Here is an 18,438-nt window from a genome sequence, read left to right as displayed (position 1 = left end):
CCTGATCCCTATATGCCCTATATAGTGGGGCCCTGATCCCTATATTCCATATGGGCCCTGATCCCTATATTCCATATGGGCCCTGATCCCTATATTCCATATGGGCCCTGATCCCTATATTCCATATAGGCCCTTATCCCTATTTTCCCTATAGGCCCTGATCCCTATATTCCATATGGGCCCTGATCCCTATATAGTGGGTCCCTGATCCCTATATTCCATATGGGCCCTGATCCCTATATTCCCTATAGGCCCTGATCCCTATTTTCCCTATAGGCCCTGATCCCTATTTTCCCTATAGGCCCTGATCCCTATATTCCATATGAGCCCTGATCCCTATATTCCATATGGGCCCTGATCCCTATATTCCCTATAGGCCCTGATCCCTATTTTCCCTATAGGCCCTGATCCCTATATTCCATATGGGCCCTGATCCCTATATTCCCTATAGGCCCTGATCCCTATTTTCCCTATAGGCCCTGATCCCTATATTCCATATGGGCCCTGATCCCTATTTTCCCTATAGGCCCTGATCCCTATTTTCCATATGGGCCCTGATCCCTATATTCCATATGGGCCCTGATCCCTATATTCCATATGGGCCCTGATCCCTATATTCCATATGGGCCCTGATCCCTATATTCCATATAGGCCCTGATCCCTATTTTCCATATAGGCCCTGATCCCTATATTCCCTATAGGCCCTGATCCCTATATTCCCTATGAGCCCTGATCCCTATATTCCATATGGGCCCTGATCCCTATATAGTGGGGCCCTGATCCCTATATTCCATATGGGCCCTGATCCCTATATAGTGGGGCCCTGATCCCTATATTCCATATGGGCCCTGATCCCTATATTCCATATGGGCCCTGATCCCTATATTCCATATGGGCCCTGATCCCTATATTCCATATGAGCCCTGATCCCTATATTCCATATGGGCCCTGATCCCTATATAGTGGGGCCCTGATCCCTATATTCCCTATGGGCCCTGTTCCCTATATTCCCTATGGGCCCTGTTCCCTATATTCCCTATAGGTCCTGGTCAACAGTAGTGCACTATATGGAGAATAGGGTGCCATTTGAGATGCATATTGTTATTGTTTATCATTATGAGAGGACACATGCCAGAGGCTTCTTCCCTCTATAATTCTAAAGCAGGGTTCCCCAACTGGCGGCCCGCGGGTGATTTGATTTGGGTCCTACCGTAGTGCACTATAAACAGATTAGGGTGCCATTTGGGACGTAGCCCGAGTTACACTGTACTCACCTGTACTGTGTGTTAAAAAAAGTTCAGGTGTATATTGAACTGTGTGATGACAGACTGAACACCCATCCTCAGGTAATAAACAACATGACTGACGTTCCAAAGTTACCTTCCCTTCAACGAAGTGTTCCAAAGTTACCTTCCCTTCAACGAAGTGTTCCAGTTTCAAAGAAACTCCTCTTAATAACTGGACTGGAGGTACAAATAGCAGCAAACGTAATGCCTTTTCCCATGTTGTCTTTTAGGACTGCCCTGCACGATCCAACCGTAGAAAGAAAACCAAAACAAACACACATTTAAATTGTGTTAATGTTACATTTTACATTTTATGTTTGCCCACTGTCTTTCTTTGTAATTAAGAATTGTGAATGTCAACGATGCAGTCGCATTGGGGAGTTTGGAAAATGTTTATGATGGATTGTACTGTATGTCAGTATCATCACTGATATATAATTATTCATTCATGTGACTGTCATCAAAATAAAATACAATAACGTACGACGATGACCGACAGTAAACAGAATGTTTGTATTATCAGCTAGTTAATGGTCAGAACAAGCTTTAATAAAATTATACTTCTGTCACGTTCCTGACTTTATTTCCTTTGTTTTGTCTTTGTTGGTCAGAACTGTCAGATTCAGCATAAACTTTAATAAAATTATACTTCCTACAATGTTATTACTGCAATAATCATTTCCATGTAGATTCCATTGCTTATTGTCAAGCCAAACGATTTTGCATAACAATGACTTGGCAAGATTGCACAAACAGACTGGCCCTGTTTACAGGTGACTCAACTAGTCTATGGATCTGTAGCATTGAGTTCAGTCAGAGAGACAGTATTGATCTGTAGCATTGAGTTCAGTCAGAGAGACAGTATTGATCTGTAACATTGAGTTCAGTCAGAGAGACAGTATTGATCTGTAACATTGAGTTCAGTCAGACAGACAGTATTGATCTGTAGCATTGAGTTCAGTCAGAGAGACAGTATTGATCTGTAGCATTGAGTTCAGTCAGACAGACAGTATTGATCTGTAACATTGAGTTCAGTCAGAGAGATAGTCTGTATAGCAGTGAGTTCAGACAGTCTATTGATCTGTAGTAGTGAGTGAGTTCATTCAGTCTATTGATCTGTAGTAGTGAGTTCATTCAGTCTATTGATATGTAGTAGTGAGTTCAGACAGTCTATTGATCTGTAGTAGTGAGTTCAGACAGTCTATTGATCTGTAGTAGTGAGTTCACTCAGTCTATTGATCTGTAGTAGTGAGTTCAGACAGTCTATTGATCTGTAGTAGTGAGTTCACTCAGTCTATTGATATGTAGTAGTGAGTTCACTCAGTCTATTGCTCTGTAGTAGTGAGTTCAGACAGTCTATTGATCTGTAGTAGTGAGTTCACTCTGTCTATTGATCTGTAGTAGTGAGTTCACTCAGTCTATTGATCTGTAGTAGTGAGTTCAATCAGACAGTCTATTGATCTGCAGTAGTGAGTTCAGACAGTCTATTGATCTGTAGTTGTGAGTTCAGACAGTCTATTGATCTGTAGTAGTGAGTTCAATCAGACAGTCTATTGATCTGCAGTAGTGAGTTCAGACAGTCTATTCAAATCAAATGTATTTATATAGCCCTTCGTACATCAGCTGATATCTCAAAGTGCTGTACAGAAACCCAGCCTAAAACCCCAAACAGCAAGCAACGCAGGTGTAGAAGCACGGTGGCTAGGAAAAACTCCCTAGAAAGGCCAAAACCCAGGAAGAAACCTAGAGAGGAACCAGGCTTTGAGGGGTGGGCAGTCCTCTTCTGGCTGTGCCGGGTGGAGATTAATGTTGGCCAAGATGTTCAAATGTTCATAAATGACCAGCATGGTCAAATAATAATAATCACAGTAGTTATCGAGGGTGCAGCAAATCAGCACCTCAGGAGTAAATGTCAGTTGGCTTTTCATAGCCGATCATTAAGAGTATCTCTACTGCTTCTGCGGTCTCTAGAGAGTTGAAAACAGCAGGTCTGGAACAGGTAGCATGTCCGGTGAACAGGTCAGGGTTCCATAGCCACAGGCAGAACAGTTGAAACTGGAGCAGCAGCAAGGCCAGGTGGACTGGGGACAGCAAGGAGTCATCATGCCAGGTAGTCCTGAGGCATGGTCCTAGGGCTCAGGTCCTCCGAGAGAGAGAAGGAGAGAATTAGAGAGAGCATACTTAAATTCACACAGGACACCGGATAAGACAGGAGAAGTACTCCAGATATAACAAACTGACCCTAGCCCCCCGACACATAAACTACTGCAGCATAAATACTGGAGGCTGAGACAGGAGGGGTCAGGAGATACTGTGGCCCTGTCCGACGATACCTCCGGACAGGCCCGAAGAGGCAGGATATAACCTCACCCACTTTGCCAAAGCACAGCCCCCACACCACTAGAGGGATAACTTCAACCACCAACTTACCATCCTGAGACAAGGCCGAGTATAGCCCACGAAGATCTCCCCCACGTTACGAACCCGAGGGGGGCGCCAACCTGGACAGGAAGATCACGTCAGTGACTCAACCCACTCAGTGACGCACCCCTCCTAGGGACGGCATGGAAGAGCACCAGTAAGCCAGTGACCCAGCCCCCGTAATAGGGTTAGAGGCATAAAGCTGTCCCAACAGCAGAACTTTATTTTCAGCTCCCGACTTGGAATGCCGAGTTGGATGCCTTTTCAAAACGTATTTTCCCAGTCGGAGCTAGTTATTTTCAGAGTTCCCAGTTGTCTTGAACTCACTGAAGTCTGAGATTTTCCAGTTGTTTTGAATGTGGCAGAAGTCATGCTGGTTTGACAGCATGGCCAATGTGTTCAACCTTTTCTGGCCCATGGCATGTGAATATGTATCCTTTTAAGCTTGGAAAAGAGACCCTTAAACCCAGACTTGGACAACACACCCACTCCACCGAATAGTGGTAGGCCTGATCAGAGACCTGGTCGTGTGGTGCCAGGACAATAACCTCTCCCTCATTGTGAGCAAGACAAAGGAGCTGATCGTGGACTACAGGAAAAGGCGGGCCGAACGGGCCCCCATTAACATAGTGGACCGGGTCGAGAGTTTCAAGTTCCTTGGTGTCCACATCACCAACAAACTATCATGGTCCAAACACACCAAGACAGTTGTGAAGAGGGCACCACAACACCTTTTCCCCTCAGAAGACTGAAAAGATTTGGCATGGGTCCCCAGATCCTCAAAAATTCTACAGCTGCACCATCGAGAGGATCCTGACCGGTTGCATCACCGCCTGGTATGGCAGCTGCTCGGCATCTGAACGTAAGGCACTACAGAAGGTAGTGCGTACGGCCCAGTACATCACTGGGGCCAAGCTTCCTGCCATCCAGGACCTATATAATAGGCGGTGTCAGAGGAAAGCCCCAAAAATTGTCAGAGACTCCAGTCACCCAGGTCATAGACTGTTTTCTCTGCTACCGCACGGCAAGCGGTACCGGAGCAACAAGTCTAGGACCAAAAGGCTCCGCAACAGCTTCTACCCCCAAGCCATAAGTCTGCTGAACAATTAATCAAATGGCCTCCGGACTATTTACACAGACACCCCCCCCCCCATTTGTTTTGTACACTGCTGCTACTCGCTGTTTATTATCTATGTATAGTCACTTCACTCCTACCTACATGCACAAATTACCTTGACTAACCTGTACCCCCACACACTGACTCGGTACCAGTACCCCCTGTATATTTTCTCAACTCTTCTTGAACTGCACTGTTGGTTAAGGGCTTGTAAGTCAGCATTTCACGAATAAAGGCGAACACTTGTTGTATTCGGCGCATGTGACAAATAAAGTTTGATTTGATAGCAGGCTAGTGATTGCTTTGCAACGCTTGCAGTTAGCCACTGAATCCTTCCAAACCACAAATTGTTGAATTTGAGATTTCCAACTTGTTGTGTAATGTTTATGTCCAATGGCCAATGAGCACCGATACGTTTTATCTATAATTTCTCTTCATATGACAAGGATTGAAAAGGATTTGCCAGTAGATTGTCGATGTGATTCATGATGATGACTAATGTATGATGTTGACATGATCAGTCCAATCAAAGCTACTGTAGATATAACGTGATAACATTTTATATGTGGCCAATGACCTTGGGCCTTCTTGGATGGGCACTTCTAATGTATATCTAAATCTCCCCATAGATTTTGCGGCGAAGTAGTGTCCTCATGAGTGACAGAACATTGAGCCAATCACGGCGCAACTAGGGAACATTACCAACTCCTACGCTGTGTATTTTCCGCTGGCTGCCCCACCACCACAGAAAGCACTGAGCTAGGCTGAAACACCTGCATTTTGGAGCTGCCTTACTCAAGAAAGCAAAGAGACCATGTTTGTATATATTTTTTTTTACATTGTTTGCAAACTGATATGTGACACAAATCAAATCTTATTTGTCACATACACATGGTTAGCAGATGTTAATGCGAGTGTAGCGAAATGCTTGTGCTTCTAGTTCCGACCATGCAATAATATCTAACCTAACGATTTTACAACAACTAACTTATTCACACGAGTGTAAAGGAATGAATAAGAATATGTACATAAAAAGATATGAATGAGCGATGGCCGAACGGCATAGGCAAGATGCAGTAGAGGGTATAGAGTACAGTATATACATATGAGATGAGTAATGTAGGGTATGTAAACATTATATAAAGTGGCATTGTTTAAAGTGGCTAGTGATACATTTATTTTTCATTATTAAAGTGGCTGGAGATGAGTCAGTATGTTGGCAGCGGCCACTAAATGTTAGCGGTGGCTGTTTAACAGTCTGATGGCCTTGAGATAGAAGCTGTTTTTAAGTCTCTCGTTCCCCGCTTTGATGCGCATATTAATGCCAAATTAACATGCTAAACAGGTGGGGCTCAAATGACGTGTCGCCCTGAATGATGGGTCGCCACTGCTCTATGCACTCACTAGACTCTACCTACACACTCACATATACTTATGTAACAGTATAACTTTAGTACGTCCCCTCGCCCCGACCTCGGGCGCGAACCAGGGACCCTCTGCACAGATCTGCACAAGGGGCAACACTACTTCTAGGTTTCAGAGCAAGTGACGTAACTGATTGAAACGCTAGTAGCGCGTACCCGCTAACTAGCTAGCCATTTCACATCCGTTACACACACACATATGCTGCTGCTACTCTGTTGATTATCTATCCTGATTGCCTAGTGACTATTACCTCTACCTACACGTACATATTACTACGTGGTACGCCAGCACATTGGCTCTGTACTGCTACTCCTTGTATATACCCTCATTATTATCTATTGTGTTACAATTTCCTTACTTTTTAAGTCTCCAATGTTGGGAAAGGGCTAGTAGCATTTCACTGTAAAGTCTAAATGAGTCCAAACACGTGATGTGATTGATTTTGATGATATACCAGAACTCACCAAAACGGGTTTGCCCCGCCTACTTCAGGCTGGCAAGCTCTAGAGACTAAAGTCTATAGGATCTACTCAATAGCACGTCAACTTTATGTGCATAAACTACTGTCATCCTATTCCAGGTAAAGTTACATGTGTACAACACCAGGTGGTGCTGTTGTAGTATATGTCAGAGGCTCGTTGGCAATTTGGAAGATCAACCTAGACTCACGGTTAGACGTAACTTAGTAAAAGTAAATTTGTACCCAATGACTTAATATATGTTACGTTTCGTATTGTATGGATTAATTTGTGGTTGTCCATCATACATTTCATATGATATGTTGCGAATTACAATTTATATTATATGTGCTAGCATGCTAGCAGATACCCATAGACTTCCAGCCAATGCGCTAATGCTAGTTAGTTTTGTGAGCCAATACTATCTCTAACTTCCTTCATACTGGACAGAGACTTAAAATGGTATCCATAAGTTCATCTTTCTCTGGCGAAGTAGATAAAGGCCTCATTGCCAAAATCCTGAAGTATACCTTCAACATATCATACTCATTGAGTGCCCTGGATTTACGTTTACGATGTTATGTCTAGTCTATGACACCAGGCTGCAACTGTCCAAATCCCAGGTTGCTGTGTAATCCATTGCATTGGCAGGCGACTCAATCCACAGGTTAATAAACTAGCATGCTAGCTAGTCTCTTGTAAAAGGTGGGTCGCTTGAAAACGATTTGTTAACTAGATCATTCCACGTATTTCGTTAATTGGCACAAGACAAGTGACGAATATTATGAAGAATGCATAACTTTGAAAGCTGTGCTCGTCGACAAAGTAAACCAGGCAAGATCGGTCATTTTCAACAAATTGAATTCCCAGGTAGCTAACGTTGGAAACACAATTTAACACTATCGAGTTTAAACCTCTGCGATTAATTACTCTAGCAAACAGTTCATGCCTGAATGTTTAATTTATTTAAGTTAAGTGTAATGCTTTCTTGAATTTATATACCGGTTTCCAGAAAGTCCCAGGTATTTCCATGTATTTGGAAAAATAGCTAATCGACTGCTAGTTTGGAGCTAGCCTAGCAAACATTAACTAGCTTGACGTGCGTGAGACTTTCCGAGTTTGTTGTTTGTGAACAATATGATTTTAGCTGGCTAGTTAAATATTACATTGAACGTATTTGAGATAACTAACTAGACACAACTTTGCCTGTTCGTGAGAACTTATTACAGTGACTCACAAAGCAGGGGTCCTACTCTATTTGGATGGGTTATTTAGCTAACGTTAGTTCAACCCTGTATGCTGACAACATGTTTTAAGTCTCAACTAAGAGCATTACGCCTCATGTCCACCAGATTCATCAAACTGTTTGCGTTCCGGCGGAAGTCATTCATTGTCAAGGGAGCAGTCCGAAACGCGACGCTGGGGATGCCGCACTAGGTTTCGGTGCATTCTGCGTAACCGCATGAGAAAAATATTTCCCACTCCTGCTTTGCTTTACAGAGCGGTGGTACAAACGGAAGTACACACACATACTCCAACAAGTTGCAAAGCGACGCAGGTGCGTCAAGTACAAAAATGTGGACTAGACATCTGGCAAAACAAAACGCAGATGTATCTGGTGGACATTGGGCGTTACAGTCTGGAGTGTGATCAGAAGGCATAGTGGTGTAGTACTTTTTTCCCATTTTTTTTCTTCAGTTATCAAGAAAAATATATATTTTATTCTTTTATTGAAAACTGACCTCTGTCTTTTATCAAGTGAGGTGTTTTTCTAAGCTCCATGGACACCTTGAATAGTAGGAGTGAGCCCCGATATTCTGATGGCGATCACAACCACTGGCTGATGGAGAGACCTGAAGACATGGATCACAGGAGCCGGGAGGCGTGGCGGCTGGTAGATGTCCTGCTGTCCGGGGGTGCTCCATGGGGATTCACACTCAAAGGAGGCAGAGAGCACCGAGAACCACTGCTCATCACAAAGGTAATTCAGGAGACAGTCTGCTCTAATTTAAACATTTAATACCATGCAAGAAAGGCCCTCTTCCAAGTATGAGTTGTGAAATATCAGAGGACATTAATACGGTACACTCTTTACTGTTTTATGTTCCTGATAACTTTGACAAGTGTTTCCTGTTGTGGAAGGACGTGTGCTTGTCTTAACAGGGTTGATGGATTGTCTGAAAGAGTATATTCAGTAGGTCATGTGTAGACTAGTCTCTATGCCCCAGGAGACCTGTACTTGGTCTGTCGCTGCTGAAGGTAACATCCCGTACTCCAGAAACATATTTAACAGCCCTCTGTTTGACCCATTTCTGAGAAACTTCCTGTCACTAAAGACAAATCTATAAACCGGAATGCCTTACCAGTCGGTACGGGCCATACAATGTGTGAACTATGGTAAAAATACATGTTTGAATCCATTTTTTTCTAAGCTCACTACCTAGTTCCCATACGCCGTACTAGTTGCCCAGATTACTGCGTGATCCCAGATGGCAGATTACCTTTAGGGAGATATGGTTAGAATTCGGTAAACTCTGGAGAAGTTGGATATAAACATTTATTTTCACACATTGTATGTATGGCCCGTACCAACCGGTACCGACTGGTAAGGCATTGCGGTTTATAGATTTGTCTTTGGTGATGTCCCCTTCAGCAGCGACAGACCAAGTACAGGTCTCCTGGAGCAAAGACACTAGTGGAGGTTTGACCTCTCACACAGCAGAAAGACTAGTGGAGGTTTGACCTCTCACACAGCAGAAAGACACTAGTGGAGGTTTGACCTCTCACACAGCAGAAAGACACTAGTGGAGGTTTGACCTCTCACACAGCAGAAAGACACTAGTGGAGGTTTGACCTCTCACACAGCAGAAAGACACTAGTGGAGGTTTGACCTCTCACACAGCAGAAAGACACTAGTGGAGGTTTGACCTCTCACACAGCAGAAAGACTAGTGGAGGTTTGACCTCTCACACAGCAGAAAGACACTAGTGGAGGTTTGACCTCTCACACAGCAGAAAGACACTAGTGGAGGTTTGACCTCTCACACAGCAGAAAGACACTAGTGGAGGTTTGACCTCTCACACAGCAGAAAGACACTAGTGGAGGTTTGACCTCTCATACAGCAGAAAGACACTAGTGGAGGTTTGACCTCTCACACAGCAGAAAGACACTAGTGGAGGTTTGACCTCTCACACAGCAGAAAGACTAGTGGAGGTTTGACCTCTCACACAGCAGAAAGACACGAGTGGAGGTTTGACCTCTCACACAGCAGAAAGACACTAGTGGAGGTTTGACCTCTCATACAGCAGAAAGACACTAGTGGAGGTTTGACCTCTCACACAGCAGAAAGACACTAGTGGAGGTTTGACCTCTCACACAGCAGAAAGACACTAGTGGAGGTTTGACCTCTCATACAGCAGAAAGACACTAGTGGAGGTTTGACCTCTCACACAGCAGAAAGACACTAGTGGAGGTTTGACCTCTCACACAGCAGAAAGACACTAGTGGAGGTTTGACCTCTCATACAGCAGAAAGACACTAGTGGAGGTTTGACCTCTCACACAGCAGAAAGACTAGTGGAGGTTTGACCTCTCACACAGCAGAAAGACTAGTGGAGGTTTGACCTCTCATACAGCAGAAAGACACTAGTGGAGGTTTGACCTCTCACACAGCAGAAAGACACTAGTGGAGGTTTGACCTCTCACACAGCAGAAAGACACTAGTGGAGGTTTGACCTCTCACACAGCAGAAAGACTAGTGGAGGTTTGACCTCTCACACAGCAGAAAGACACTAGTGGAGGTTTGACCTCTCACACAGCAGAAAGACTAGTGGAGGTTTGACCTCTCATACAGCAGAAAGACACTAGTGGAGGTTTGACCTCTCATACAGCAGAAAGACACTAGTGGAGGTTTGACCTCTCACACAGCAGAAAGACTAGTGGAGGTTTGACCTCTCACACAGCAGAAAGACACTAGTGGAGGTTTGACCTCTCACACAGCAGAAAGACACTAGTGGAGGTTTGACCTCTCACACAGCAGAAAGACACTAGTGGAGGTTTGACCTCTCACACAGCAGAAAGACACTAGTGGAGGTTTGACCTCTCATACAGCAGAAAGACACTAGTGGAGGTTTGACCTCTCACACAGCAGAAAGACACTAGTGGAGGTTTGACCTCTCACACAGCAGAAAGACACTAGTGGAGGTTTGACCTCTCACACAGCAGAAAGACACTAGTGGAGGTTTGACCTCTCACACAGCAGAAAGACACTAGTGAAGGTTTGACCTCTCACACAGCAGAAAGACACTAGTGGAGGTTTGACCTCTCATACAGCAGAAAGACACTAGTGGAGGTTTGACCTCTCACACAGCAGAAAGACACTAGTGGAGGTTTGACCTCTCACACAGCAGAAAGACACTAGTGGAGGTTTGACCTCTCATACAGCAGAAAGACACTAGTGGAGGTTTGACCTCTCACACAGCAGAAAGACTAGTGGAGGTTTGACCTCTCACACAGCAGAAAGACTAGTGGAGGTTTGACCTCTCATACAGCAGAAAGACACTAGTGGAGGTTTGACCTCTCACACAGCAGAAAGACTAGTGGAGGTTTGACCTCTCACACAGCAGAAAGACACTAGTGGAGGTTTGACCTCTAACACAGCAGAAAGACACGAGTGGAGGTTTGACCTCTCACACAGCAGAAAGACACTAGTGGAGGTTTGACCTCTCACACAGCAGAAAGACACTAGTGGAGGTTTGACCTCTCACACAGCAGAAAGACACTAGTGGAGGTTTGACCTCTCACACAGCAGAAAGACACTAGTGGAGGTTTGACCTCTCACACAGCAGAAAGACTAGTGGAGGTTTGACCTCTCACACAGCAGAAAGACTAGTGGAGGTTTGACCTCTCACACAGCAGAAAGACACTAGTGGAGGTTTGACCTCTCACACAGCAGAAAGACTAGTGGAGGTTTGACCTCTCATACAGCAGAAAGACACTAGTGGAGGTTTGACCTCTCATACAGCAGAAAGACACTAGTGGAGGTTTGACCTCTCACACAGCAGAAAGACTAGTGGAGGTTTGACCTCTCACACAGCAGAAAGACACTAGTGGAGGTTTGACCTCTCACACAGCAGAAAGACACTAGTGGAGGTTTGACCTCTCACACAGCAGAAAGACACTAGTGGAGGTTTGACCTCTCACACAGCAGAAAGACACTAGTGGAGGTTTGACCTCTCACACAGCAGAAAGACACTAGTGGAGGTTTGACCTCTCACACAGCAGAAAGACACTAGTGGAGGTTTGACCTCTCACACAGCAGAAAGACACTAGTGGAGGTTTGACCTCTCACACAGCAGAAAGACACTAGTGGAGGTTTGACCTCTCACACAGCAGAAAGACACTAGTGGAGGTTTGACCTCTCATACAGCAGAAAGACACTAGTGGAGGTTTGACCTCTCACACAGCAGAAAGACACTAGTGGAGGTTTGACCTCTCACACAGCAGAAAGACACTAGTGGAGGTTTGACCTCTCACACAGCAGAAAGACACTAGTGGAGGTTTGACCTCTCACACAGCAGAAAGACACTAGTGGAGGTTTGACCTCTCACACAGCAGAAAGACACTAGTGGAGGTTTGACCTCTCACACAGCAGAAAGACACTAGTGGAGGTTTGACCTCTCACACAGCAGAAAGACACTAGTGGAGGTTTGACCTCTCACACAGCAGAAAGACACTAGTGGAGGTTTGACCTCTCACACAGCAGAAAGACACTAGTGAAGGTTTGACCTCTCACACAGCAGAAAGACACTAGTGGAGGTTTGACCTCTCATACAGCAGAAAGACACTAGTGGAGGTTTGACCTCTCACACAGCAGAAAGACTAGTGGAGGTTTGACCTCTCACACAGCAGAAAGACTAGTGGAGGTTTGACCTCTCATACAGCAGAAAGACACTAGTGGAGGTTTGACCTCTCACACAGCAGAAAGACTAGTGGAGGTTTGACCTCTCACACAGCAGAAAGACACTAGTGGAGGTTTGACCTCTAACACAGCAGAAAGACACGAGTGGAGGTTTGACCTCTCACACAGCAGAAAGACACTAGTGGAGGTTTGACCTCTCACACAGCAGAAAGACACTAGTGGAGGTTTGACCTCTCACACAGCAGAAAGACACTAGTGGAGGTTTGACCTCTCACACAGCAGAAAGACACTAGTGGAGGTTTGACCTCTCACACAGCAGAAAGACTAGTGGAGGTTTGACCTCTCACACAGCAGAAAGACACTAGTGGAGGTTTGACCTCTCACACAGCAGAAAGACTAGTGGAGGTTTGACCTCTCATACAGCAGAAAGACACTAGTGGAGGTTTGACCTCTCATACAGCAGAAAGACACTAGTGGAGGTTTGACCTCTCACACAGCAGAAAGACTAGTGGAGGTTTGACCTCTCACACAGCAGAAAGACACTAGTGGAGGTTTGACCTCTCACACAGCAGAAAGACACTAGTGGAGGTTTGACCTCTCACACAGCAGAAAGACACTAGTGGAGGTTTGACCTCTCACACAGCAGAAAGACACTAGTGGAGGTTTGACCTCTCACACAGCAGAAAGACACTAGTGGAGGTTTGACCTCTCACACAGCAGAAAGACACTAGTGGAGGTTTGACCTCTCACACAGCAGAAAGACACTAGTGGAGGTTTGACCTCTCACACAGCAGAAAGACACTAGTGGAGGTTTGACCTCTCATACAGCAGAAAGACACTAGTGGAGGTTTGACCTCTCACACAGCAGAAAGACACTAGTGGAGGTTTGACCTCTCACACAGCAGAAAGACACTAGTGGAGGTTTGACCTCTCACACAGCAGAAAGACACTAGTGGAGGTTTGACCTCTCACACAGCAGAAAGACACTAGTGGAGGTTTGACCTCTCACACAGCAGAAAGACACTAGTGGAGGTTTGACCTCTCACACAGCAGAAAGACACTAGTGGAGGTTTGACCTCTCACACAGCAGAAAGACACTAGTGGAGGTTTGACCTCTCACACAGCAGAAAGACACTAGTGGAGGTTTGACCTCTCACACAGCAGAAAGACACTAGTGAAGGTTTGACCTCTCACACAGCAGAAAGACACTAGTGGAGGTTTGACCTCTCATACAGCAGAAAGACACTAGTGGAGGTTTGACCTCTCACACAGCAGAAAGACACTAGTGGAGGTTTGACCTCTCACACAGCAGAAAGACACTAGTGGAGGTTTGACCTCTCATACAGCAGAAAGACACTAGTGGAGGTTTGACCTCTCACACAGCAGAAAGACTAGTGGAGGTTTGACCTCTCACACAGCAGAAAGACTAGTGGAGGTTTGACCTCTCATACAGCAGAAAGACACTAGTGGAGGTTTGACCTCTCACACAGCAGAAAGACTAGTGGAGGTTTGACCTCTCACACAGCAGAAAGACACTAGTGGAGGTTTGACCTCTAACACAGCAGAAAGACACGAGTGGAGGTTTGACCTCTCACACAGCAGAAAGACACTAGTGGAGGTTTGACCTCTCACACAGCAGAAAGACACTAGTGGAGGTTTGACCTCTCACACAGCAGAAAGACACTAGTGGAGGTTTGACCTCTCACACAGCAGAAAGACACTAGTGGAGGTTTGACCTCTCACACAGCAGAAAGACTAGTGGAGGTTTGACCTCTCACACAGCAGAAAGACTAGTGGAGGTTTGACCTCTCACACAGCAGAAAGACACTAGTGGAGGTTTGACCTCTCACACAGCAGAAAGACTAGTGGAGGTTTGACCTCTCATACAGCAGAAAGACACTAGTGGAGGTTTGACCTCTCATACAGCAGAAAGACACTAGTGGAGGTTTGACCTCTCACACAGCAGAAAGACTAGTGGAGGTTTGACCTCTCACACAGCAGAAAGACACTAGTGGAGGTTTGACCTCTCACACAGCAGAAAGACACTAGTGGAGGTTTGACCTCTCACACAGCAGAAAGACACTAGTGGAGGTTTGACCTCTCACACAGCAGAAAGACACTAGTGGAGGTTTGACCTCTCACACAGCAGAAAGACACTAGTGGAGGTTTGACCTCTCACACAGCAGAAAGACACTAGTGGAGGTTTGACCTCTCACACAGCAGAAAGACACTAGTGGAGGTTTGACCTCTCACACAGCAGAAAGACACTAGTGGAGGTTTGACCTCTCATACAGCAGAAAGACACTAGTGGAGGTTTGACCTCTCACACAGCAGAAAGACACTAGTGGAGGTTTGACCTCTCACACAGCAGAAAGACACTAGTGGAGGTTTGACCTCTCACACAGCAGAAAGACACGAGTGGAGGTTTGACCTCTCACACAGCAGAAAGACACTAGTGGAGGTTTGACCTCTCACACAGCAGAAAGACACTAGTGGAGGTTTGACCTCTCACACAGCAGAAAGACACGAGTGGAGGTTTGACCTCTCACACAGCAGAAAGACACTAGTGGAGGTTTGACCTCTCACACAGCAGAAAGACTAGTGGAGGTTTGACCTCTCACACAGCAGAAAGACACTAGTGGAGGTTTGACCTCTCACACAGCAGAAAGACACTAGTGGAGGTTTGACCTCTCACACAGCAGAAAGACTAGTGGAGGTTTGACCTCTCATACAGCAGAAAGACACGAGTGGAGGTTTGACCTCTCACACAGCAGAAAGACTAGTGGAGGTTTGACCTCTCACACAGCAGAAAGACACTAGTGGAGGTTTGACCTCTCACACAGCAGAAAGACACGAGTGGAGGTTTGACCTCTCACACAGCAGAAAGACACTAGTGGAGGTTTGACCTCTCACACAGCAGAAAGACACTAGTGGAGGTTTGACCTCTCACACAGCAGAAAGACTAGTGGAGGTTTGACCTCTCACACAGCAGAAAGACTAGTGGAGGTTTGACCTCTCACACAGCAGAAAGACTAGTGGAGGTTTGACCTCTCACACAGCAGAAAGACACTAGTGGAGGTTTGACCTCTCACACAGCAGAAAGACTAGTGGAGGTTTGACCTCTCACACAGCAGAAAGACTAGTGGAGGTTTGACCTCTCACACAGCAGAAAGACACGAGTGGAGGTTTGACCTCTCACACAGCAGAAAGACTAGTGGAGGTTTGACCTCTCACACAGCAGAAAGACACTAGTGGAGGTTTGACCTCTCACACAGCAGAAAGACACGAGTGGAGGTTTGACCTCTCACACAGCAGAAAGACACTAGTGGAGGTTTGACCTCTCACACAGCAGAAAGACACTAGTGGAGGTTTGACCTCTCACACAGCAGAAAGACACTAGTGGAGGTTTGACCTCTCACACAGCAGAAAGACACTAGTGGAGGTTTGACCTCTCACACAGCAGAAAGACTAGTGGAGGTTTGACCTCTCACACAGCAGAAAGACTAGTGGAGGTTTGACCTCTCACACAGCAGAAAGACTAGTGGAGGTTTGACCTCTCACACAGCAGAAAGACTAGTGGAGGTTTGACCTCTCACACAGCAGAAAGACTAGTGGAGGTTTGACCTCTCACACAGCAGAAAGACTAGTGGAGGTTTGACCTCTCACACAGCAGAAAGACACTAGTGGAGGTTTGACCTCTCACACAGCAGAAAGACACTAGTGGAGGTTTGACCTCTCACACAGCAGAAAGACACTAGTGGAGGTTTGACCTCTCATACAGCAGAAAGACACTAGTGGAGGTTTGACCTCTCACACAGCAGAAAGACACTAGTGGAGGTTTGACCTCTCACACAGCAGAAAGACTAGTGGAGGTTTGACCTCTAACACAGCAGAAAGACACTAGTGGAGGTTTGACCTCTCACACAGCAGAAAGACACTAGTGGAGGTTTGACCTCTCACACAGCAGAAAGACACTAGTGGAGGTTTGACCTCTCACATAGCAGAAAGACACTAGTGGAGGTTTGACCTCTCACACAGCAGAAAGACACGAGTGGAGGTTTGACCTCTCACATAGCAGAAAGACACTAGTGGAGGTTTGACCTCTCACACAGCAGAAAGACTAGTGGAGGTTTGACCTCTAACACAGCAGAAAGACACTAGTGGAGGTTTGACCTCTCACACAGCAGAAAGACACGAGTGGAGGTTTGACCTCTCACACAGCAGAAAGACACTAGTGGAGGTTTGACCTCTCACACAGCAGAAAGACACTAGTGGAGGTTTGACCTCTCATACAGCAGAAAGACTAGTGGAGGTTTGACCTCTCACACAGCAGAAAGACACTAGTGGAGGTTTGACCTCTCACACAGCAGAAAGACACTAGTGGAGGTTTGACCTCTCACACAGCAGAAAGACACTAGTGGAGGTTTGACCTCTCACACAGCAGAAAGACACTAGTGGAGTTTGACCTCTCACACAGCAGAAAGATACTAGTGGAGGTTTGACCTCTCACACAGCAGAAAGACACTAGTGGAGGTTTGACCTCTCACACAGCAGAAAGACACTAGTGGAGGTTTGACCTCTCACACAGCAGAAAGACACTAGTGGAGGTTTGACCTCTCACACAGCAGAAAGATACTAGTGGAGGTTTGACCTCTCACACAGCAGAAAGACTAGTGGAGGTTTGACCTCTCACACAGCAGAAAGACACGAGTGGAGGTTTGACCTCTCACACAGCAGAAAGACTAGTGGAGGTTTGACCTCTCACACGTGTTACCTGTATAGATATATCTTGACTTCCTCTTCTCTGAGCAGAGCAGGCCCTAGCTGCTCCAGAGACAGTGCTGCTTTACTGTAACGTGTTAGCTGTATAGATATCTTCCTCTCCTCAGAGCAGAGCAGGCCCTAGCTGCTCCAGAGACAGTGCTGCTTTACTGTAACGTGTTAGCTGTATAGATATCTTCCTCTCCTCAGAGCAGAGCAGGCCCTAGCTGCTCCAGAGACAGTGCTGCTTTACTGTAACGTGTTAGCTGTATAGATATCTTCCTCTTCTCTGAGCAGAGCAGGCCCTAGCTGCTCCAGAGACAGTGCTGCTTTACTGTAACGTGTTAGCTGTATAGATATCTTCCTCTTCTCTGAGCAGAGCAGGCCCTAGCTGCTCCAGAGACAGTGCTGCTTTACTGTAACGTGTTAGCTGTATAGATATCTTCCTCTCCTCAGAGCAGAGCAGGCCCTAGCTGCTCCAGAGACAGTGCTGCTTTACTGTAACGTGTTAGCTGTATAGATATCTTCCTCTTCTCTGAGCAGAGCAGGCCCTAGCTGCTCCAGAGACAGTGCTGCTTTACTGTAACGTGTTAGCTGTATAGATATCTTCCTCTCCTCTGAGCAGAGCAGGCCCTAGCTGCTCCAGAGACAGTGCTGCTTTACTGTAACGTGTTAGCTGTATAGATATCTTCCTCTCCTCTGAGCAGAGCAGGTCCTAGCTGCTTTGGAGTCAGTGCTGCTTTACTGTAACGTGTTAGCTGTATAGATATCTTCCTCTCCTCTGAGCAGAGCAGGTCCTAGCTGCTTTGGAGTCAGTGCTGCTTTACTGTAACGTGTTAGCTGTATAGATATCTTCCTCTCCTCTGAGCAGAGCAGGTCCTAGCTGCTCCGGAGTCAGTGCTCTTCTTCCATCAGAGAAGCATATTTCAAAACCTTGTTCATTTGCACAATGTCTCTCGTTCACATTCACTTGTTAATGTCCAAACTCCCCAAAAATGACATTCGGTGGCTACAATGCCTTCAGAAAGTATTCATACCCTTTGACTTATTC

The 18,438-nt window shown here is 45.8% G+C and overlaps 1 protein-coding gene across 1 annotated transcript in view; it reads left to right on the top strand.

Moving 5' to 3' along the window:
* The first annotated feature begins 7,345 nt into the window (after positions 1-7,345).
* Positions 7,346-18,438, top strand: part of LOC120054383 (protein Shroom2-like) — a 157,242-nt gene continuing 146,149 nt past the window's right edge. The window contains exons 1-2 of the mRNA XM_039001795.1: positions 7,346-7,412; positions 8,467-8,688. Of these exons, the coding sequence (XP_038857723.1) occupies positions 8,488-8,688 (201 nt within the window). The 5' untranslated portion in view covers positions 7,346-7,412; positions 8,467-8,487. The remainder of the gene's footprint in view (positions 7,413-8,466; positions 8,689-18,438) is intronic.

The sequence above is a fragment of the Salvelinus namaycush genome, chromosome 10 (assembly GCF_016432855.1).
Source record: "Salvelinus namaycush isolate Seneca chromosome 10, SaNama_1.0, whole genome shotgun sequence".
In the NCBI taxonomy this organism is placed as follows: domain Eukaryota; kingdom Metazoa; phylum Chordata; class Actinopteri; order Salmoniformes; family Salmonidae; genus Salvelinus; species Salvelinus namaycush.
This window is presented reverse-complemented; position numbering and strand designations above follow the sequence as displayed.